Below are 23,804 nucleotides of genomic sequence, written 5' to 3' on the forward strand. Positions count from 1 at the left end.
AGTCAAAAATAACCCAGCGTGTGTTCTGTCCAATATTTACCCAGCACTGGGTTACCAAATAACCCAGCAATGGTCATTTTTAAACCAGCATTTTTTTAGAGTGTATAATGCCCCAGGACATACAAAAGTTCACAGTGCTTTATTAAAGTATCTCAAAACAACAGGTTTAGACAAAAGGATTTAAATATTACACACACACACACACACACACTGTATAAGTAATCAACATTTATATCAAAGTATTATTATTATTATTATCCCCCCCCCCCCCCCCCCCCAATTCGGCGCTCCAGACTCCTGTCCAGTTGGTGGCGGTAATGCACCATGAGCTAGTTTACCAACCGCCAATAAAATCTATAAGAAGAAGTGTTTCCGTGAAAACAAAAAACCGCTCGCTGTTATTTCTTGGTTTCTCGTTTGACGCGTAAAATTGCTGAGGAAAGCTAAATAATTTCTGTGTTTAAACAATGCCCGTTTGTTCCGCTTATAAGTGCAAGAAACGCTCAGATAGAGAGTTTAAAGAGGCATACAACAGGGGCGAGTTTTCTTTTCACAAGTAAGTTTAATATACTGTATGTTCTCAGTTCATGGTTGTTGTTGTTTATAATGAAGTCTCAGATAAATTTAAACATATATCAAACTATACGCACACACCTTTTTTAACCATTTGTAGCTGTTGTCCAACATAGCTACGGTGTGTCAAGCATGCATTAACATGCTTGTGGTTTTGTCTATGCATGTGTATTAAGATTTCCATTAGCTGATGGCTTGAGAGTGAGAGAGTGGCTTCGACGGATGAGATGGCAGAACTGGTGGCCTACTGGAAACTCGGTCCTGTGCTCGGATCATTTTGAGAAGGACTGCTTTGAACAAATGGGAAGTCACAAGCGGTTGAAGAGCAGCGCTGTCCCAACTATCTTTAACTTTCCTAAACATCTCCAGTCGAAGGCAAGTTTTGCGTTGTCATTTTGCTTTTGCATCATAAAGCAGGCCAGTGTTTCATTATGCTATTTTGTGCATATATTTTATGCATTTTGATTGTCTCACAAGCATATGTTTTTTTGTGTTGCTTGTTCATGCCGCTTAAACACCGAAAATGTATATCATATTTTATGTGTTTAAGTACTACCATACTTTCTATTTTGCATTGGTGTTTTATTTACTCTTATTTTCCAATATGTCCACATCTAGGGGCCAGTTGTCAAGAGACGATCTCTGGTACGTATTAGAGGTTTTAGAATCACCCCATCATGGCGAAAATGTAGATCAGAAGTATCAGGAACGATAAACCCCTTTAAAAGCACTTGATGAAATGCATTTCAGCACTTATATTATTACTTTAATTCCAATATTTGTTTTATATTTTGTCTGTTTCAGAATCGTAAGCCAGTAGAAGTCCCAATCAAACCAAAACCAACACCAGTGCAAAAGCCAGTATTACCACGGTAGTATGCATTTATTAACCTTGCATTACATTTTTGCCAGAAATAAAACCCTCTTTCTAGTAATTCTAGTCATTTTACAACTAATGACATCTCTCTTTCATTGGTTTGACAGTCTTGAAGGGAAGTATGTTCATGTGACTCAGCTGGATTCTGATGGGTCGAGCCGTGGCCCCTTTCATGCTGGAAGCTTTCATGATGATTACTGCAAACCACAAGTTAATAATTATTGACTTTTGTTTTAGGCTTTTGATTGTACTAGGGTGTCTTAATTACTTGTATATCTTTTTTTCACAGAGCTTTCATTGGATGAAGCTGGCAGAGGGTGATGATGAGGATGATGACACCAGTGTATGTAGACCTTTATAATCTTTCAATGTGATACTTGAGCTAAAACTGTATATAAAAACAAAAGCCTGACATATTTGGAAATAGTCTCCTGAATGGTGATTAGAACGGTTTGTTTTTATTTTTACAGGATCCCGGAAATGATGTCGCCAGTGATGATAATGAACCTCTTGACACACCTGAAAATACCAATACTCCGTTTATCAGGGTATACATTTTTGTTTGAATGTCCTCTGTTACAGGTATTATTTATTGTGTAAAGACTTCAAAATAGTCATAATAGTTATAGTGAAATTTCATCCATCCCTTCAGGATGTTTTAGAAGTCATTCAAAGTGTGGCTTAAATGCATTTTACTTTTAAACACTTACCTCCTTTTACCTCAGTGTGTCCACTTTACAGGTGACCAAGAGATGGCAGTGGCTGAGTATAGATGTTACAGGGCCATTTCATGAAAGCAAAGGCCCCTACAGCCACATAGTCATCATCTGTGACTATTACACCAAATGGATTGAAATCTTCCCATCAGAAAAGCCTAATTCTGATTCCATTGCTCTGCTCATGTGTGATGCCATTTCCCGATATGGTTTTCCTTTGGGATTTCTCACACCGTGGGGAGCCAGAGGGATTCAGGTCAGAACAGTAAGTCCTGCAATATGCTTATCTGGATGATGTCAGAGCAATTATAAATTATAACAATAACAAAAAATTTACTTTGCATTGCAAATGTGCTGATAAAATTCATAATAATTGTCTTATTAAATTAATTTTATTAATTATTTTATTAAAGGAATAGTTCATCCAAAAATTAAAGTTCTTTCAACATTTACTCACCCTCATGCCATCCCAGATGTGTATGACTTTCTTTCTTTAGCAGAACACAAACAAGAATTTTTGCGATTATTATTATTTTTATTTATTTTTTTGGAGCTACAAAGTTCTGGTCACCATTCACTTGCATTGTATGGACCTACTGAACTGAGATTTTTTTTTTTTAAATCTTTGTTTGTGTTCTGCTGAAGAAAAAGTCAGACACATCAGGGATGGTGTGAGGGTGAGTAAATGATGAGAGAACTTTCATTTTTTTCAAGTTTTATGTAGGATTCTTTCTCCTTTTGCTCACTTTTGTTGTCAAGGTTAACAGAGCACTCAGTAATATTCTGAAGATAAAGGACATTTCCCTCGTCTCTCGGCATCACCAGGCTTCACAGATTGAGCCTTACACACAATACCACATTTTCAAGTATGTTTGGACTTGATCAGATTTAAATTCACTTGAGCAAAGTTTAAAAAAAAACAATCAGCCCTCAAAGCCTTAACTTCCGTTAAAAGCATTTATGCTCTTCTGCTATTTACAGTATGGTGGAAAATCTAGTGAAGAAGTATCCAGAAAGTTGGCATGCTTTTTTACCTGTCAGTGTGTTGCGCTTCAACTGCAGTGTGCACCCAAAGACCAAACAGAGACCTCTATCCCTTCATCACTGTGAGGGAATTAAACCTTCTTCATCACCCAGAGATCAGCCGGTATGTTTTACTAAGGAAATACTGAAAGAAAATAAAAAATACTTTGAAATTGTAATGGCAACTAATCAAATTTTGAAGAAGCACTTAAAGCCTTGCTCACACTGACAGCCCACATCCAATTATTTTGCATATCAGATTTAAATTAGATGCCAGCTTGGTGCACTGTTGTTGTCATCTGTGTTGTGCAAATGCCTTAGTCATACCAATATAGATCAGCCAAAAAAGAGGACAATGGCCAAATATTTTTATGATCCTACACCCTAGGAGGTTCCTTGGATGGTTAAGATTATGTCATGCATCACGGACAGATTTGCTGTTATTTAGAACATTGTGTAGATATGCACAATTGTAGTAGTTAGTAGTATTAGTTGTAGTACTAGTAGTATTTAGTTCCTCTAACTCCGTAATCCATGTAGCAAGCACAAGAAGAGCATTTAAATTGTCACAATTAATTGTCACGTCTTTATATTATAAAATTGTTTGTTTTATTGTTTTTGTCCAATCAAGCTCAATGAAGATGACCTTGCAAAGTACACTTTTAAAATTGAGAAACCAAACCCTTTAAAAGAACTCCAGGCACTAAAAAGATTATTCCGTGAGTATCAATTTTTTTTTCTCAATTAATTTACCTATCTGTCTGTTTCCTTCACATCTGTTTATCTAATTATCATATACGTAAGTTATAGATTCACTTTGTTTATATAGGAGAATCAGCGGACTGCATTGTTGTATCGTAAAGCTGAAAAACTGGTAATGATTTCTTCACCCAGTTTTGTTTTCCTCTTATTTGCTTGTTATGAAAATCTTCAAAAGGCAATATGATACTACCTAATATGCAACTAAATTCTTTTGTTTAATTTCTAGTGTGCTGGAGGACTACAGGTCTGTGTATGACTTTAAACTGAAGGGACAAATGAGGAACAAGTTCAGGACAGAACACAAACTCAATAGGATGGACAACAGTGACCAGTTAACATCCACAGAGACCCAGACTGAGGTGTTATTGATAAGTGATTTTCATATTGAAATGTTATGGTGCATGGTGAATAGATACCATGTACGAGAGTAGGCGGCTACAGTCTGGGAAGGAGTGAAATAAGAGCTGTCAAGTCGGACAGTTCTCAGTTTTCGCACTGGATCAGGCACCTTCGAGATCAAAGGCAGATATCGCAGGATTCACGTTCATACGCTGTTGCTGATTAAGTGGATATAATTTAAATTCTGTTGCTATATAATATATGTGATGAAAAAGACACTCAATGTACCTGTTATTTAATTTTGCCAATAAAACATTAAAAAAAAATTTTTTTAAGTTTAATAAAGACATATTTTAGATATTTAAGAAATTTGATAAAAATCACATAACCCATAGAGATATCGCACTGTCAGAGTGTTGGGAATATTCACATATAATTTATACACATAAAAACAGGATATTACAGATTAAAAAAAATCAAACATTTTAGAAGAGAATGAAACATTGAGCCAATGAGCATTAAGTTGTGTCGTCATTAAGTAATTTCCCATCTTGTCTTTATGCTGCATTCCATTCAACTTGGAAAGTTGAATTTTCCAATTTCCTAGTAGGAAAAGTGCAGTGGAACACCACTTGATGTCGGAATTCGAAGTGGGAAATTTTCAGCTCCGATTTCTCCAAGATATAGGTGCGTGACGTCACAGAAATATGTTGACATCCGGGGAGATAAACAAAGTTAGTGATAAACATTCACTTTTATTAAGTGATGTCGATAAATGAGTCACATTTCCTTAATTACATGATATTAAAGCTTGTTTAACAAACGCCTGCAGAAACCGGTGTATAAATCATGGTATATAGACCTTTTCAAAGACTGACGACGCTGAGTCGAATGAGACCAGAAGTCTCTACAGTGTTCTGGTACAGAGATATGTGTTTTGCTACTTGGTTGCTTGGATGAGCTCATTTGGTTGCTAGGGATTTACCATGGTGATACTCAAAAGGCTCCTTGCTAGCCTGAGTCAAATGACCCAACCCGGAAGTCTCTACGATGTTCTGGTGCAGAGATATGTGATTTGTTACTTGGTTGCTAGGCAGTTATCAAGGTTATACTCAAAAGGCTCCTTGCTACCCTGAGTCAAATGAACAAAACCGGAAGTCTCTACGATGTTCTGGTGCAGAGATATGTGATTTGTTACTTGGTTGCTAGGGTAACCCCATCTGGTTGCTAGGCAGTTACAAAGGTGATACTCAAAAGGCTCCTTGCTACCCTGAGTCAAATGACCCAACCCGCAAGTCTCTATGATGTTCTGGTGCAGAGGTATGTGTTTTGCTAACTGGTTGCTAGGGTAACCCCATCTGGTAGCTAGGCAGTTACCAGGGTGATACTCAAAAGGCTCCGCGCTAGCTTGAGTCATATGACCCAACCCGGAAGTCTCTGATGTTCTGGTGCAGAGATTTGTGTTTTGCTAATTGGTTGCTAGGGTAACCCCATCTGGTTGCTAGGCAGTTACCAGGGTGATACTCAAAAGGCTCCTTGCTAGCTTGAGTCATATGACCCAACCCGGAAGTCTCTATGATGTTCTGGTGCAGAGATTTGTGTTTTGCAAATTGGTTGCTAGGGTAACCCCATCTGGTTGCTAGGCAGTTACCAGGGTGATACTCAAAAGGCTCCGCGCTAGCTTGAGTCATATGACCCAACCCGGAAGTCTCTATGATGTTCTGGTGCAGAGATTTGTGTTTTGCTAATTGGTTGCTAGGGTAACCCCATCTGGTTGCTAGGCAGTTACCAGGGTGATACTCAAAAGGCTCCTTGCTAGCTTGAGTCAAATGTGCCAACCCGGAAGTGTCTACGATGTTCTGGTCCGGAGATATCCATCTAAGCTAATTTTAATGGAAGTCAATTGGTTTTGGTTGCTAGGGTGCACTAATGATGGCAGACAGACAGATAGATAGATGGGACAGAGCGAGAGGAAAAAAGGACAAATAGAAAGAAATAGATAGAAATATTGTTTTGATATGGCAATATTGTAAAAACAGTCATTCAAATTAAGCTTGATTAAATTTGATAGAAATAAAGATTCGATAGAGTTGCCCAAAGCATATTAAAACAGACAGATAGAAATAAAGATTCGATAGAGTGGCACAAATCATATTAAATCAGACAGATAGAAATAAAGATTCGATAGAGTGGCACAAAGCATATTAAAACAGACAGATAGAAATAAAGATTCGATAGAGTGGCATAATGCATATTAAGAGACAAATAGAAAGAGAGATTTGATAGAAGAGCAGCCTAAAGCATGTTAAAGCCTTCTGTTGGTGGCTCAGATTTGAATTTTGACAGTTGTGTTTGAATAGTCCTAACATTCCATCAGTGTAAGTGAATGGGATTTTTCCGATTTTTGATCGTCCGCTGTGGGAAAGATATAGCACACTATTCGAGATCAGTCTAAAGGTCTGTGCCGAGTTTGGTGCATGTAGTTTGAAAGCTCTAGGAGGACTTAGTGTTAGAAATTTCAGAAGAAGAAGAATATTTAGTTTAAATTGTAGATAAGTAGGTTGGCTCTTTCAAGCCAATCTAAATATCCCACATCCTACTGAATGGAACGCAGCATAAACCGTTGTAGTTCTTTAGCAACTTGTTAGCAACAAACTTTTAAACACACACACACACAAAATGGCGGCTTCAAAAATCACGTTTGGAGAAGGACTGTGATTTTACTCATAAATCCAAAACTACCATTATAAAAACCCATAGGAAAATCCAGAGGGAACCCATGGCTCGAAAATGCTAATTCTCTTCTGTGTTTTTGGACTACAGCCTGAACAGCTCTATCCCTGCGGTTCCAGTAGGGGGCGACCACCGGCAAAGACAAGAGTTCAGGCTGCTCCCGCAAAGACATCTGGGCTTCTGGAGGACTGGCTTGAGCGCTTTGATTTCCGCAGTGCAGCGTGGGATAGTGGAAGAAGTCAGCGCAACAGACCGAGAGAAATGGTGAGTTGGGTAGGAAAGGAGCCTTGCGTATAGTTCATTTATACGATTTGTAGTTTGCCATTTCGACAGTGAATGGTTTGTAACCAAACCAGCTGGTGGTTGAAGTAGCTATCGCGTGTAAACCAGGCGTCACAGAGCTCTTTGTTTCGCAATATTTTTTAGCAGCCTAGCTAACATTCCCTGCTAAATCCGTCCAATTTACTGTGTTACTAATTAGATTGACGGTAAATTGCGCTCTACGGAAGGCCTGTTTAGCCAACACGAAGAACCGATGGGTGATCCCTTCTTTTCAGTGTTGTTTTGTTTGTTGTTGGGCTGCGCTTCTCCTGGATCCAAACGGGGCTGTTAATAGCGGTGTTTATTTCATGACAGCTCTCTGATGTAGGAGCGGGCTGGTCTTGTCATTGATCATTTGGGCTGTGCCTTTCTAATGGACGTCCAGTGATTTAATCTAACGCATAATAAATGTAATGCGTATAAATGGATATGTGGACTCAATTGAATTGCGATTCGTTGCTGCTTGTTTCTAGCGCAGCGGCAAAAAGCTGTTATTACTACCTCCAGTTTACTGGTGCACTATTAGAAGAAAATGGCTTGACTTCGTTTTTAAGACTGCTTGGAAGCGCAGATAGTTATGGTTCTCCTTTTCTAGCCGCGTTGAATGGTAGAAATAGTAACACAGTCGGCCCTCAGTCATGCTGTGCACATTATACAAACAGCAGCACAGCAACGTGTTGCTTTTCCTAGGGTGTAGTCAGTTACTAAGTCAACAACAACTCAACACAAGTGCAGCTGTCAGCGTTTTTATTTGTGTATTGTCATTCATGACCGTTATCCTTAAAGGGGTCATGACATGCCTTATTTAAAAATATATTTTTGATATGTTCTTTGAGGTTCACTCATAAAATTAGTTGTTATTTGCACACGCACAAAAAAAAAAACAGTCATGTATTTGTAAAACATGATGATTTTCCACCCTCATTCTGACCCTCTGTCAGAAACGCTCAGTTTTGGTGCTGCTCTTCCTTTAAGACCTGACAGTAAACACCCACTGTTATGATTGGCTCTCTGCTCTTTTTACTTGTCATCTCACTGCTCACCACTACTGGGCGGAGCTACTGAAGTGATGAGGTAAAGTAGGTATTGAGGTGTTGTTGTGGAGGCGGTCGAATGCAAATGTCTACCGCAGTGTGACATCACAATGGAATGAGTCGTTTTGGCAGCTTGATTTCAACAAATGCTCTTTTTCTGTGACGAGAAAGTTGAGTTCTGAAGCTTACAGTATGTTTTTAATATTACTAGGACCTCATAAGTGAAAAGATCAGGTAAAATTTGATTCCTCATGTCATGACCCCTTTAAGGTGTGGATCTCCACAGTTGTTGTGGCTGATAGGATTCAGCTGTTCACCATCTGCTTTTTTCCTCGTTATTTAATTTGATCTCTTTATATTTAATTGTCTCCCTGATTTTCCTCAGGATGTCTTTTTGATGATCAGACGTCACAAAACGACCATCTTTACAGATGCTAAGGAGTCCACCACAGTGTATGAACTGAAGCGGATTGTGGAGGGCATCCTAAAGCGTGCACCTGAGGATCAGAAGCTTTATAAGGTCAGCAAATTAACATTTGGTAGAAAAATATCAGACATACAGTAGCTGTTTTATTCATTGAAAAGTATGGATGGTTTTGTGGACAGTAATTAAAATTGACATTTAAAAGATGTTTTTAAAATTGTTCATGTTCCCTGGTGAAGTTGTTGTAAGCGTTTTTTATTTTTATGAAAAGACTTGCAGAAAAGGTCCCATATACCTGTCAGAAATCACAAATTGTGTGCCATGAAATATTCCTGCTCTCTCTCTCTCTGACAGTCCTAGGCTCTGTAAACATTGGGGAAAAACTGACACAGGCCACGGCCTATTTTTTTCTGCTTAGCCAATCAAAAGACTTTGAGGCACAGTCTGCCTGTCAATCATTCTGCGCTTTCACAGGGAAACCTATTGACTTTATTCACCCCTGCACCTTTTCAGTGCTCAGATTTTGTCAAACATCCAGTTTGTATTGAAGCTACTGAGAAGAGTAGATCAAAATGGAATACGTGTGGGAGCACAAAGTAATTTTACCAAGAGGTAAACAATTATACTACTTGAAAATGCTAGTGAGGTGTTTTGCTGTCACATTGGACCTTGCCGATCACATTTGGACAGCTATGACACTAACTGTACTTTCTTCATGATACAAGTACTTAGGGATAGTTCACCCAAAAATGAAAGTACTCTCATTTACTAACCCTCATGCCATCTCATATGTGTATAACTTTCTTTCTTCTGCTGAACACAAATAAATCTACACTTTCACTTCCACATTCTGGTGTGGAATTGACTTTTACTTTCACATTCAGTCACCTGCTGGTCAAAGGTAGAGATTGATAGTAAAAAAAAGAACTTAAATATTGTTGTGTTTAATCTCCCACACCTATCATATCACTTCAGAAGGTATGCATTTAACCGCTGGAGTCATATGGATTAGTTTTATGCCTCCTTTATGTAATTTTTTTTACCTTCTGAGTTCTGGTCACTATTCACTTGCGTTGTATGGACCTACAGAGCTGAAATATTCTTCTAAAAATCTTAATTTGTGTTCTGCTGAAGAAAGTAAGTCACACACATCTGGGATTGCATGAGGGTGAGGAAATGAGTGGATTTTCATTTTTGGGTGAACTTCTCCTTTAATTGTTATACTTGGAATTTTGTTTTATTTTTAGGTTCCAACATTGTGAATGATTTGTGTTAAAATAAGCAGCTGACATGAAATTTCAAACAGTGGCAACTCGTACATGCAATTTCATGACATTTAAAGGAAAAATTTATTTGTACTTTTACAATTAATTTGTCATTCCACATAAAAAAAAAAAAAAAAGCTAAAATGTGAGAAAAATAATTGAAATCAGAATATAAAATAAAACGTACACTTCTATTTAAAAGTTTAGAATCACCATGATTTTTGTTTTTGATAGAAAATTATAATTTTCTGAACCAAGGATGCTTTAAATTGATCAAGCATTATAGTAATGATAACATTACAAATTACCTATTTAAATGATGCTGGATTCTTAAAACTTTGTTAATTCGAATTCTCCACTTTCAGCAATGACAACTTAGACTTTCTAGCTGTATTCAGTATTAAAATTATTTGGGTGAAATTTCATTCTGTTTGCAACTGGTTTGTAGAACACTTTTCGGGGACCATACACAAACAGTCGCTCAACACCTCAAACTAGATTCATCCATCTAATAGTCATTTCTAATTATGTACCACTCATTCTTTTGTGCATTCTACCCTTTTCTTATGCCAGTTTCAATTGTGGCTTTTTCCTTGAAAAAGCGTCTAAAAGACGCATCCCAGAGTCTTCTTTTCACTGTTGCAGATGAAACTGGTGCTTGGCATGTTCTATTCATTGAAGCAGCCAGTTTAGGAGCTGTGAGGAGACTGTTTCTCAAACTAGAGAATCTAATGTACTTATTGTTGTGCATCTGGGACATCCAATGCTCTCTCTGTCTTCGTCAGATCCAGTTTGCTTTTTTCTTTCAAGTTAGTAGTGCAAAGAATAACCTTTATCTCGTAAAAGAACAATAGAGTGTTTTTGTTTTTTGAGATAAATGTATTTCTTTTTGGCCATTTTAAAACCAAAATTTGACTTGGAAATGTAAAGTTACTTCAAGCAAATGCAAGTGCTCTTAGTACTTCAGCAACAAAAAAAAAGACAGCGATATTCAGTGTCATTAAACGGCACAATCGCTTACCTGCTTAATCTCTGATCACAGAGGTCTTCAACAGGGTTGGGAACCAAGAAACGGTTCTTGTTCAGAACCGGTTCCATTCTTTAAAAATACTGGAATCGTATGATCTTCGTGACTTTCGGTTCCGTTAACGGTTCTCCAGCGTGCAATTTTCTGCCGATGTGGCTAGAACACCGTCCTTAAAGGAATAGGTCACCCAAAAATGACCTATTCTGGACCGTTTTGGACCATTTTGGACCGTCAAAAAAATGGAGGACGTTCACTTGCGTCGTTTAGAGGAGGCCTGAAATGAAATCCTAAAAGTCTTAAATTCTGTTTTGATGAAGAAAGAAACTCAGATACATCTTGGATGGCCTGAGGGTGAGTAAATTATCAGCAAATTTTCATGTTTGTGTGAACTATTCCTTTAAATACTCTGTCAGTGTTTCCAGCAGCGCATCTTTGCAGCAGCGCTGCCCTCTACTAAAAATATGCGCTTCGGTACAGTTCGATACACAAAATAATTATTCAAAGGAGCCGGTTCTTTTGAATCAACAGCGCAAAACATATGGTGCTTTCAGTATACAAGTAATCATATACTGATGTGCAAGTTATGAATGTCCAACTCTAAATTAAATAAAAACTGTTGAAGTCTCACAAGCCTGAAGTACAACATTAGACTACAAATCACAGTTTAAACTGTCTCTGGAACTGTTACTGTTTATTTAATGATGACCTGTGTCTCTATTAAATCAAGCAGTGCAGTTACTGACTGGTTGTTCATATGACAATATATAGTTAAAGATACACAAGTTTTGTTGTAATAAGTGGAATTTTATAAAATAATGATTTAATGAAATGTGCCATCACATTTCGTGTTGGTTTAGATTTCTTTATTTAAAATAGAGTAAGGATCTATTATTGGATTGTATTTATGTCTCAAAGTCTGCAAACACACCTTTTACAAGAACTGTATTAAATGTATTTCTGATTTGAAATGATCTCATTATATGGTAACAGACAGTAGAGGGTAGTAAATGCAATAAGACATTCACATTTCTCATTTCTAAATAATTCTTTTAAAAAAAAAAAAAAAGTACTGAAAGAATTGCTGGAATAGTTAAGGAACCAGAATCGTTAAGAGGAATCGAAAAATTCCTTACGATTCCCAACCCTAGTTTTCAATCTACTCTGTATGCATGCATGTCTTTGGAGGGCAGGGTTTTTATATATAAATTATAGTATTTTTTTTTTTTCTACCCAATTTGGAATACCCAATTCCCAATGCGCTCCAAGTCCTCATGGTGGTTTAGTGACCCGCCTCAATCCAGGTGGCGGAGGACAAAGCTCAGTTGCCTCCACGTCTGAGACCGTCAATCCGTGCATCTCGTCACGTGTCTTGTTGAGTGCGTTACTGCGGAGACTAGTGCGTGGAGGCCCACGCTATTCTCCGCGGCATCCATGCACAACTCACCACGTGCCCCACTGAGAGCAAGAACCACACATTATAGCAACCACGAGGAGGTTACCCCATGTGACTCTACCCTCCCTACCAACTGGCCAGTTTGGTTGCTTAGGAGACCTGGCTGAAGATAGTCTGATGATGAGCTGAAAAACTTTACAGCTCTCCTTGTACAGTCCAAAGATTTAATGTAGTGATTCTGTTTTTACTTCAAACAGATCAAACTATAATCTGTATTCTTTATGTCCTCCAGGATGACATGTTGCTAGAAGATAGTAAGACTCTTGGAGACTCTGGATTCACAAACCAGACAGCCAGGCCTCAGGCTCCGGCCACAGTAGGACTGGCCTTTCGCATCAGTGGTGAGTCCTTGTTCTTTCATTTGCCTTGCATCCCACTGTGATATTTTGTCATTTGCATAATGTGTTTTTTGTTTTGTTTTTCATCACAGATGATGCTTTTGAGCCTCTGAGAGTAGAACCCTTCTCCAGCCCCCCTGAGCTTCCTGATGTTATGAAGCCTCAAGACACGGGCAGCACTGCCAATGAACAAGCTGTGCAGTGAAGGAGGAACGGATGATAAAGGGTGGGAGGGAGGGCGAGAGAAAGGCGGTAGGAGTGCAGAGTTTCCAGAACAGCAAGCAAAATGTGTTTTAAGATGGTGGTGTGTATTTAGCTGAAAGGGGGGACGCATGAGTGAGAGTGATCCATGTGATATTGTAACTTTTTCGAGTGTTTGAATCGCTTTCCTGTTACTCCTTACCTCCCATCAAGCACTAGTAGCTTACTCTCACGATATTGTCGCAAACCCTTCCAGAATTCAGTCTCTGCTCATCTACATATAACCCAGCAATCACAATGCCCTTGTTGGTTTCAGGCATATTTTGATTTGTTAATGTGTTCCCCTCATTTATGAATAAATTACTCATTGGTCAGACAGCTGTTAGACACCTGTCTAAGGTGGTAAGATATCAGAATATTTAAACCAGTTCTTATTTAATTAATGTAGATGTTATGTTTGGAGAGTTAAATGTTTTGTGCTTTTTGTGTGATTTGATCTGTTGGGATGGGGATGGGTTTGTGTTAGTGGCTGTAAGGTTATACAAATGCCCACTTTACTGATTGCATTTACAGTATGCTGTTGTGTTTGTTAATGAGTATTGATATTATAATTATTCTTATTTAGATCTGTCATAATTTTATCTGGGCGCAAAGGCCACTGGCTGAACAGTTTTATGTTACCGACTTACTATAGAGTAAATGGACGTGGAACTTGCTGAAAATCAGAATGGGCATGGATGCAGTCAGGTTATACCTGCATATTAGTACACGGCACATGATTAAGATGAATTCTGAGAAACAGTGGTTTTATTGTAAATACATTTTTCCACTTGTGTCCTTGCTTCTTGAAGTGTGTTTTGCTTTTCTTTACAATTTTGTGTTGGAGTTTGTGTCTGCTCCTTTCTTTTTTTGAAAATTAGTTTTAATGCTGAAGGATTGACATTTGTGGAATTCCCTGATTTTGTAATTAAATCAGGTGTGTGTGCGTGTGAGAGAGAGAGAGAGAGAGAGAGCGAGCGCGTGTGCGTGTGAGAGAGAGAGAGAGCGAGCGCGTGTGCGTGTGAGAGAGAGAGAGAGCGAGCGCGTGTGCGTGTGAGAGAGAGAGAGAGAGCGAGCGCGTGTGCGTGTGAGAGACAGAGAGAGCGCGCGTGTGCGAGAGAGTGTGTGACATTTTTAAAAATGGTGGAAAGACTAACTTAAAAATTTAAACATCAGTACGAATGAAGCCTTTGGGCATAGTTGCTTAAACAAGTGAATGTTTAACGAAAACACAAACGTTGATATTGTGTTTCATCCCCAAAAACTAATGTTTTTGAGAATTTACCCTCATTCTTTTCAGAGATGGCAGTACTCCTTCACAGTGCTATTGCAACAAAAGTTGACAAATAAACTGAAAAGAAACCATGCTGCAATCTGTAACTGCGTTGAAATGAACATTAAAATCTGCCCTCTTTCATAACTTGTCTAATATTCAATGTCTGTTTATTTTTTGTTGTTCTTTTTTCTTTAAACAATAGGCAAGTTAAACAAGTTGCAACATCAATTTAGACAGTACAAAGAAACAGTGACGTGCACAGACCTTAGCAGTGACAGGGGCGGAAGGACAAATATATATATATATATAATTAGTCATTATAAATACTTTGCTTCTTGAAATTCTTTGCTTTTTTGAGTATTTAACCATTTTCTTGTATGTATATACTGTACCTATTTTTTCTTCTTTTTTTCTTTATCACAAATAATAGCCTATTCTGTTATATTTCTCACAAAAAGCACCATGGTAATACACTTGTTTATTTACTTTCAGACATGGTCTGTGATAACCCCATGTTTATGACATGTGTCATAGTAAAACCATGGTATTTTTAAAGTACCTTGGAATACCAAGACAGTATCATGAAATATGAACATGATCAATCATTCAGTACTATGGCATTACCCTGGTAACGTGGTGCACGGTGCGAAGGCGCGAAGAGAAAGTGCGAGGTGATCGACTGTGAATAACGTATAACATGCAAAGGCAGCCGGTGGAGTTTCTGGTGCCCCCTAAGGTATGTTGGTGCCCCCCTAGGCAGTGGTGTAGCAGTGATTAAAGAGGTGGGCATACTGTGATTTTATCGAGGATCCCCCAAGTAAAACGGGCTTTATACTTTAATTAATAAACTAATACAAACATAACCTTATACAAAATAAACGGTTAAGCATTGTAGTTAAAGACTGAGTGTAGTAATGTTCACGTTAACATGTATTTTATATTACTTCTTATCTTATTAGGCTATTTGTTTTAACTGTGTACAAAAATGTTCATATCTGTGTATAGTAAAATAACTTTCCTGTTAAGAAATATAAATTAAGATGATTTGATATCACGAGATAAAAAGGCATCACTGACAGCAGTAAAAGACAGAAAAAATTACATTTGATACAATTACCGGACAACTTGTCATCTGCAAAGAGCATAAAAAAAAACTAGCTCGGTTTCAGTGACAGTCAGTATTTTCTTTAAGTTTAATAGCACAAGTTTTTATTTACAAGCATTAATATTTTCACTTTTAGCAGCGAAGTAAATCCACAGCGCAAAATAAAGGAGACTGCAGCGTTGCAGACGCACGCGTTTAGAATTTCATGTCCCGCCCCTTATTGAAACGGGAAATATGATTGGTTAAAAAAATATCCACTCGCCTCTAAAACGAACTTTCTGATTGGTAGCTCAGCTGAGTCGAACTGTCTTTTTCGCCCGTGCCTTCAGTTGCGGTCCCGCCTCCTGGTGCAGAGAATCTCTGGACACTTATTGAAAATAATAATAATAATAATCACAGTTCACTCAACAGTGCTGCGTCATCACCTCAGTATATTTAAAAGTTATGGGTCAAAAGCCTCCTCGCTGTTCTGGCGGCCATATTTATCATATAATAACCAGGGTTGGGGAGTAACGGAATACATGTAACGGGATTATATAAGTAACTGTATTCCACTACAGTTACAATTTAAATAATTGGTAATTAGAATACAGTTACATTCAAAAAGTATTTTGATTACTGAAGAGATTACTTTGCATTTTATTGTCATTTGTTTCATTTAATATTTAGTCCTTTCAGATAGAAAACATTTTTACATATAAATGATGCGATCCAAAGTGCATTTGAACAGCGGTGAAACACTTTCTTATGATGTGTTACATTCATACGAGCAGACAGAGAAGTAAGTTTGAAGTAAGTTTGGAGCAGAAGAAATAGAAATAAACCTTGTGTAAATTGTCAGCTTTACGCTAAGATAAAATGCAATTTCTAGCCATTTTACATGCACGTTACCAGACACCGATCATATTTTTTTATCAAGAAAATTCACGTTGGATCATAATTTCTTTTTTCTAATAAGACCTTTGATATTAGGGCAAAAATTTTGTTAAAAATAATCAAAAAAAATCTTGATAATACTTTTTGTATTGTTTTCCTGTAAAAATATCTAAAAATCCTTAAAACAAGATAAATTAGATTTATTTGTTTTAGAAACAACACTGCATAAGATATTTGAGTTTTTCAGAGAATGTATTTTTAACATGTGTATTTTGTCTTACTGTACTGGCAGAGTTTTTATAGTCAAAACAAGTGAAAAAAATCTACCAGTGCTGAAGAAGTAATCCAAAGTATTTAGAATACGTTACTGACCTTGAGTAATCTAACGAAATACGTTACAAATTACATTTTACAGCATGTATTTTGTAATCTGTAGTGGAATACATTTCAAAAGTAACCCTCCCAACCCTGAATATAACTAATTTAAGATGGGCATAAACAAAATCCTTTGAAAGATAGGTGGGCATAGGGCGTATGCCCTAGACTACACTACTGCCCCTAGCGTATGATGGTGCCACCCTAGGGAGTTGGTGCCCTACACAGACTGCGTAATATGCGTACAAGGAGCTGCGGTACTGTGGTAGCCTAATGGTATTTTTCTGAAAGTGATTAGTCTAATGTCTTATTTTTTTCAACAAAATCAAACTGCCTTTGGCTGAACTAGACAGCTCCTTCAGTTTATGTCAATATTTTATAAAAGATTAGTTTAAATTATCTCTGAAAGCGAACATTATAATTATTAAATCTGTCTACACTAGTGGTACACGATGTCGGAATGCAGAGAACAGAAAGAAAAATAAAGACAATACAAACAGTTAGGGGTTTCAAAAATATAATTATGTTAAATTATACCAATTAAAAATCTTTACAAATCTTTTGGCTTTAATATTTTTACAAAGTTTAATCATGTTGTAATATCCTTGTAACTATCAAAAATAAGTTAATATTGGGTTTCTTTTCTGACCATTTCAACTTATGTAAAAAGATTAGTCCATAAATAATTACAAAATTTATTATAAAAGAAAGGTTAGCATCTTTGTTATTGTAATGAAAATAAAGTAAAACATTGTTTTCTTCAATGGAAAAAGTGTAATTTGTTTTTCTACACATAAATTGAGAGACATCCAGAATCTTTTAACAAGATGGCAATTCCAAAACAGGTGGGATAATGTTTCTGGTTCATCTTTACAGAATGCACATTCATTATTCATTTCAATTTTACAACTTTTAATATTGTTGTCGTACTCATAACCAAATGAAAAGCTGTGTTGTATTTTCTCAAGCTGTCTTGCACCGGAGAGCGGACCAATCAAAATTGTTGGCAATGCGCATGCGCTGTTGTCCCTTCTCTCTCAGCGTGAGAGGTGCTACTGGAAGGGAGAGGATAATGTGCGTCAAAAGTCTGCCGATGTAAATATCTTCTGCATCTTTTGGTTTCTGATTGTGATCAACAAACCGTGTCAGTAAGTAATTGAGGTTTCAAGATCTAATCCTACTTAAATAAAATTTCAACGGTACATTTGTGAACTGAATCACACTAAAGCTAGCCTTGTTGCTTATTATTGAAGCAAAGTTCTTGTGCTGTATATAACTGACATATCTGATAGATTTAACATTCATTATTGCTTCACTTGTATTTGTAGCTGGACTCGATCGTATTTCTCCAAGTGGAATAAAATTTCAATTCTATCTAGATGGATGTCCGTAGAAAGTTTCTGGCGGCCGCAGGACGATTGATAATGGACATCGTTCAGTCTGAATGGGAGCCGCTGTCTCACTGGGAACTTGATCAGCGTCTGGATCGGGCAGTAGAAGAAATGTTAGAGGCTGACCTGCTGTCTTCTGTGTTTATGCAAGTGTCTCAACAGGATGATTCAATGCATTTAACACAGGATCAGATGCAAACTGTGACCCTTCAGCTGTCAGAGCCTGTATCTGAGCAGGATCCCTGTGTTACTGATGTAATTGAAGGAAACCCCGCCGTCCAGGTAGGCTAAGTTTAATATATTTAAAGAGATAGTTCACCAAAAAATAATATTATCTCAACATTCACTCAACCTCATGCCATCCCAGATGTCTATGACTATCTTTCTTCTGCAGAACACAAACGAAGATTATTATTATTATTTTTTTTTATTTTATTTTTTTTGAAGTGTGAGGACCTACAGAGCTGAGCTGTTCTTCTAAAAATCTTAATTTGTGTTCAGCCAAAGAAAGAAAGTCATAGACATCTGGGATGGCATGGGGGTGAGTAAATGATGAGAGAATTTTCATTTATGGGTGAACTATCCCTTTAAAGCTGCAGTGTGTGTCTTTTTCGGTGTTAAGATGCTTTCCCCTATCCCAGCTTAATATGCAGAGACAACTCTAATGGCGCTTTTCCACTGCACATTACAGTTCGACTCGACTCTGCTCGCTTTACATTTCTGAGCTTGCTTTTCCACTGCAGTTTAGTGCCGCCTCAACGTGGGTGGGATTATAGGCTGATCGTCATAGTTGCACCGCCTCTACTGCTGTGACATCATCTAAAACGCGACACAAATATTACTGACCATAAACAATTACACGACTGATAGCTGTTAGCTTCTAGCTAATTGTGCTGCATAAAGCAGTTGTTGCATGGTGATTTTACACAAGTGTAACAGTTAAATTGGCCTGGCTGTTTTAGAAGCAAGCTTTCCAGTAGCTGGTCAACTAAATAAAGTGAAGCTTTCAAGCAGAATATAGAGTTAACATAACAAAATGTACCATCCTCCGTACGAACCACTTCCACTTTCTTCTGTTTGAAGCACTCCAGCTGTTGTGGCCCTTGATGGTTCTGTAGTTACTTTTAAGTTTTTTTTAACTTTTCCCTACACTGTTGGTAGGTCCGGTGGTAGCCGTGTGCGGCCAACAGCTGAGACACTTCCTGAAAGACTTTTTCGTTTCGCGTCGTTTCGTTCGTCACCAACTAGAGGAACGTCTGCACCTCGTTTATTGACCATGGCATGGTTTTGTGCACAGCCATTTCTTTTTACAATTCGAAAGTCGTGTGAACAAATGATACTGCTGTCGCTGTTGCTAACTTTAAAATTAGCGGGTTGATGTCCCGTGTCGCAAATCCAGTGACGCTGGTAGTGACGATTCTCTCTGACCAATCAGTGATCTGCAGGGTTTTGACTTCACATTTAGTATTGGCTCGGCTCGGCTCGCTTGGAACCACGACCGAGGTGGTACTAAAAAAGTATCAGGTACCAGGTACTATCCACAGTGGAAAACCCCCAAAAAGCAAGCAGGGTCGAGTCAAGTTGAGCTGTACCGTGCAGTGGAAAAGCCCCATAAGTAAGCCATTTGTTGGTTCATTTTCTGAAGAACTGTAAACAATGTGTCTTTGTGGCATTGTTTGTTTTGAGTGACCGGTCCAGCCCAACACAACAACACTGATTCAACCATAGATACATACAGGATACTTCTCATTTCTTAAATTGTGCATCCTCATTTCCATCATTAAGGATGTATAAATTGTCTAATGCACCACAAGGAGCTCAAGACGAAGGAAGCTTTCAGAGGACGCTTGAGTGAGGAAGCACAGGAGCATCCTATGGGGAAAACTTTTTTGTCAAAATGAGGAATCTTTGCATTTTAACCATAATTGTCATACTTTAACACTGCATCTTGAATTGTTAGGTCTTATTATGAAAATATAAATTAATCAAGTTTCAACAACATAACGGCAAGCAGCACATAGACGGCGCTTTGAAGTGACGTGTGAATGAGCAAGAACATTCCATTTTCGAATCCATCTTGCTTTCTTACTTCCGTCCTCGTTTCCTTTCCTTGCATCCTTTCCTAAAAGTTAGGAGCTAGGAAGCGAGGAAAGGAAACGAGGATGCACAGTTTCAGAAATAAGAACCACAAGAGGACCAACCAATATCGTGAGATGGGGACGGGACTATCCGTTTGTTCGATCAACAGCAGGGTTGGGCATATTCGAAAGCTGTTTGAAAACAATGTTTATTTTTGTAATTCCGTTTCAGTGGTGCAGAAATTACACACTTTAGCTTTTATGAATGAATGAATGTTACATTTATATAGCGCTTTTCTGACACTACACTCAAACGCTTTACACAGTGAACAAGGGGACTCTCATCAACTTCCACCAGTATGCAGCATCCACATGGATGATGCAAAAGCAGCTATAGTGCGCTCACCACACACCAGCTATTGGTGGAGAGGAGAGAGTAGAGTGATACAGCCAATTAATGGATGGGGATTATTAGGAAGCCATGATTGATAAGGGCCAATGGGGGGAATTTGGCCAGGACACCAGGATTACACCCCTACTCATTTCGAGAAGTGTCCTGGGATTTGTAATGACCACAGAGAGTCAGGACCTCGGTTTAACGCCTCATCTGAAGGACGGTGCCTTTTTACAGTATAGTGTGCCCATCACTATACTGGGGCATTAGAACCTACACAGTCCACAGGGTGAGCACCCCCTGCTAGACTCCCTAATACCTCTTCCAACAGCAACCTTAGTTTTCCCAGGAGGTCTCCCATCCAGGTACTGACCAGGCTTAGCCCTGCTTAGCTTCAGTAGGCAACCAGTCTTGAGCTACAGGGTGATATGGCTGCTATACATACATACAATACATGTTGTAAATTAAAAAAACATTTGATTAACATGTTGTGCTATTTATTCCTTATCTCCTTCACATCTTTTACAGTGTGTAACCAGTCTTCTGCAAAGCGCAGACACAAACTACAACAAGAACCGATTGTCTGGAAGAGCTCGACTAACCTTGTCTCACACTGTCCTCCTTTCCCTCACCCTCCTGTCAAAGCGCATCAGCTATCGCAGTGTGTCGTCTAGTTTCCACCTGGAGAAGGGAAACATTCATAGAATCTTCTTTTCTTTCTGTGAACGAGTGAACGCACTTCAGGATAAATTCATCCAATGGCCTACTGGTATTTATAGTTAATAAGTTACTGTTGTCTGTCTCATACGGGGCCTTTTCATTTCAAATCGTCAGCAGTCAATGAAAATGCATAAATTACAGCCTCAGAGTACTATAATTCATCCTAGTTGTCATGTACAAATATATTAAATATACTGTGACCCCTAAAATGGTTTTGGACACTTTTGGGGTTTTTCACACTTAAGGAATATTCCGGGTTCAAAACAATTTAAGCTCAATCGACAGTATTTGTGGCATATCGTTGATTACCAAAAAAAAATAAATAAATAAAAAAAAAAAATTGGACTTGCCCCTCCTTTTCTTTAAAAAAAGAATAAATTAGTTACAGTGAGGCACTTACAGTGAAAGTGAATAGAGCCAATCTGTAAACATTAAAATACTCACTGTTTCAAAACACAATGATATAATGCCATAAACACTAAAACAATGATTAAACTACTTTACTGCTCAAATAGTGCACTACTTTCAACAGAAGAGTTAATGTCAGTGATTTTATATAATTATAAGATTCACATCTCTGCATTTAAACCATCCAAAAGTTTTCACATATGCCCTATCAGAGTGTTTTAACTATGGACATATTCCATTAAGTTTGACAACCAGAAAGTGTTTCAATACATTTTTTGCCTTAATTTTGAACATTATGTGGTCTTAATTATAATTTGAAACCAAACAAACTTTAAAAAAAAATGTTTTTGCTTGAGAAGTGTGTTTGTGTTATATTTTCTTAAAATAAGTGCTATTGTAAATTTAGTGACCTAACCAAAAACAATTCCAAACATTTTGAGTATTGCTTAAGAGTCTAAATTATTTTTGGGGCCTCATGTATGTATGTTAGCTTAATTGTTTTGACCCAAGTAGACATGCATAATAGCAGCTCACTGCAGTCAATTTGTAAGTTTACTTGTATTCACAGCTGTTGTCGGCTTTCTCCCTATAGGGCAGAAGGCTCTACAACACCTGCTTCCTTTCTCCAGCTGGCTGAGTCGCAATGAGGGCCTGGAAGAGAGAGGTCTTCCTCAAGTGTTTGGGGTGTTGGGTGACACGTGCATCCCCATCCGCCTACCCACTGGCAAACAGGATTGTGAATGTGATGCTCCTGAAGCAAAGAGAATTAAGGACGAGCCATATCCAGATTCATGGCTGAACTTGGAACTGGTTTGTAATGCTGAGGGCCGGTTCATTTATTGCCATATCAGCAGAGGCTCAGAAAGAACCAGAGGAAGTGCATTAGTTGAAAGACTCCAGCAACACCCTGAGATGCTGCCTCCAGGGACCTGCCTGATAGCCAGAGTTGGATACCCACTCACAGGGCAAATGCTCACTCCATTTTCTCCGGGTAGAAGCCCTCAGGAAAACCTCTACAACAGATCAGTGGCGACTCATTTAGGCCGATTTGACCAGGCCGTAGCAGACCTAAAAGAGCGATTTCAGAAATTGAGATATTTGGATATAGGGAACTACGATAGGGCGAGAGCTGTGGTTCTGACTGCTTGTATATTAAACAATGTCTTTCTGGACATGGGGGATATCACAAAGGGACTGGTAGAAAGAAACACATTAGAAAATGAGGAGGAGGTAAAAGATAATGCAGCTGGTGTGACAATGAGGGACACTGTAGTGAAGCTGCTTTACAGTGCATTGGAAGCAGAAACACATTAAGCATTTGACACAGATTATAAAACTCTTGATGTAGGTTTCACTCTCGATTTCAAACTCTAATGTAACAAAAGCATTGTATGGCTAAATTTAAAGGGATAGTTCACACAAAAATGAAAATTCTCTCATCATTTACTCACCCTCATGCCATCCCAGATGTGTATGACTTTCTTTTGCTGAACACAAACAAAGATATATCTTAGCTCAATGCAAGTGAATGGTGGCCAGAACTCTGAAGGTCCAAAAAGCATAAAAGTAATCAAAAGATTCCAGTGGTTTAATCCATGTCATCTGAAGCAATATGATAAGTGTGGGTGAGACACAGATCAATATCTAAGTCCTTTTTTACTATAAATCTCCTCTTTCACATTCTTTTGTTTTTGGTGATTTGCATTTGAAGAATGCAAATAGCCACCTACTGGCAGGAAAGAGAGCTTATAGTAAAAAAAGGACTTAAATATTTATGTTTCTCACCCACACTGATCATATCGCTTCTAAAGACATAGATTAAACCAATGGAGTCGTATGGATTACTTTTTATGCTTCCATTTATGTGCTTTTTGGACCTTAACATATCTGGTCACCCTTCACTTGCATTGTGTGGACCTACAGAGTTGAGAAATTCTTCTAAAAATCTTAGTTTGTGTTCAGCTGAAAAAAGAGTCACACATCTGGGATGGCATGAGGGTGAGTAAATGATGACAGAATTTTCATTTATGGGTGAACTATTCCTTTATTTTTCTTT

General features: G+C 38.1%; 3 protein-coding genes across 5 annotated transcripts; all 3 read left to right on the plus strand.

Moving 5' to 3' along the window:
- The first annotated feature begins 353 nt into the window (after positions 1-353).
- On the plus strand, positions 354-4,619 carry LOC127450745 (uncharacterized). The gene is made up of 13 exons (XM_051715072.1): positions 354-556; positions 750-948; positions 1,192-1,218; positions 1,378-1,445; positions 1,558-1,660; positions 1,740-1,793; positions 1,921-1,998; positions 2,192-2,431; positions 2,926-3,032; positions 3,148-3,313; positions 3,821-3,908; positions 4,019-4,063; positions 4,178-4,619. Exons 1-12 carry the CDS (start codon positions 468-470, stop codon positions 4,048-4,050), a joined length of 1,251 nt encoding a protein of 416 aa, XP_051571032.1. The 5' UTR covers positions 354-467; the 3' UTR covers positions 4,051-4,063; positions 4,178-4,619.
- Positions 4,620-6,739: 2,120 nt separating this feature from the next.
- On the plus strand, positions 6,740-14,545 carry LOC127450758 (elongin-B-like). Of its 2 annotated transcripts, XM_051715094.1 has the most exons (5): positions 6,740-6,747; positions 7,114-7,287; positions 8,764-8,898; positions 12,780-12,888; positions 12,978-14,545. In XM_051715094.1, exons 2-5 carry the CDS (start codon positions 7,285-7,287, stop codon positions 13,088-13,090), a joined length of 360 nt encoding a protein of 119 aa, XP_051571054.1. In that variant the 5' UTR covers positions 6,740-6,747; positions 7,114-7,284; the 3' UTR covers positions 13,091-14,545. The 2 variants fall into 2 exon arrangements, with proteins under 2 accessions (XP_051571054.1, XP_051571053.1); XM_051715093.1 differs by lacking the exon at positions 6,740-6,747 and having other exon boundaries at positions 7,066-7,287.
- Positions 14,546-17,459: 2,914 nt separating this feature from the next.
- Positions 17,460-23,720, plus strand: LOC127450744 (uncharacterized). 2 transcript variants are annotated; one of them, XM_051715071.1, is made up of 4 exons: positions 17,460-17,905; positions 18,086-18,430; positions 21,149-21,389; positions 22,341-23,720. In XM_051715071.1, the coding sequence occupies exons 2-4, from the start codon at positions 18,137-18,139 to the stop codon at positions 23,060-23,062; spliced, it is 1,257 nt and encodes a 418-aa protein (XP_051571031.1). In that variant the 5' UTR covers positions 17,460-17,905; positions 18,086-18,136; the 3' UTR covers positions 23,063-23,720. The 2 variants fall into 2 exon arrangements, with proteins under 2 accessions (XP_051571031.1, XP_051571030.1); XM_051715070.1 differs by having other exon boundaries at positions 17,461-17,905; positions 18,137-18,430.
- The last annotated feature ends 84 nt before the right edge of the window (positions 23,721-23,804 follow it).

Source organism: Myxocyprinus asiaticus, chromosome 13, assembly GCF_019703515.2.
Source record: "Myxocyprinus asiaticus isolate MX2 ecotype Aquarium Trade chromosome 13, UBuf_Myxa_2, whole genome shotgun sequence".
In the NCBI taxonomy this organism is placed as follows: Eukaryota; Metazoa; Chordata; class Actinopteri; order Cypriniformes; family Catostomidae; genus Myxocyprinus; species Myxocyprinus asiaticus.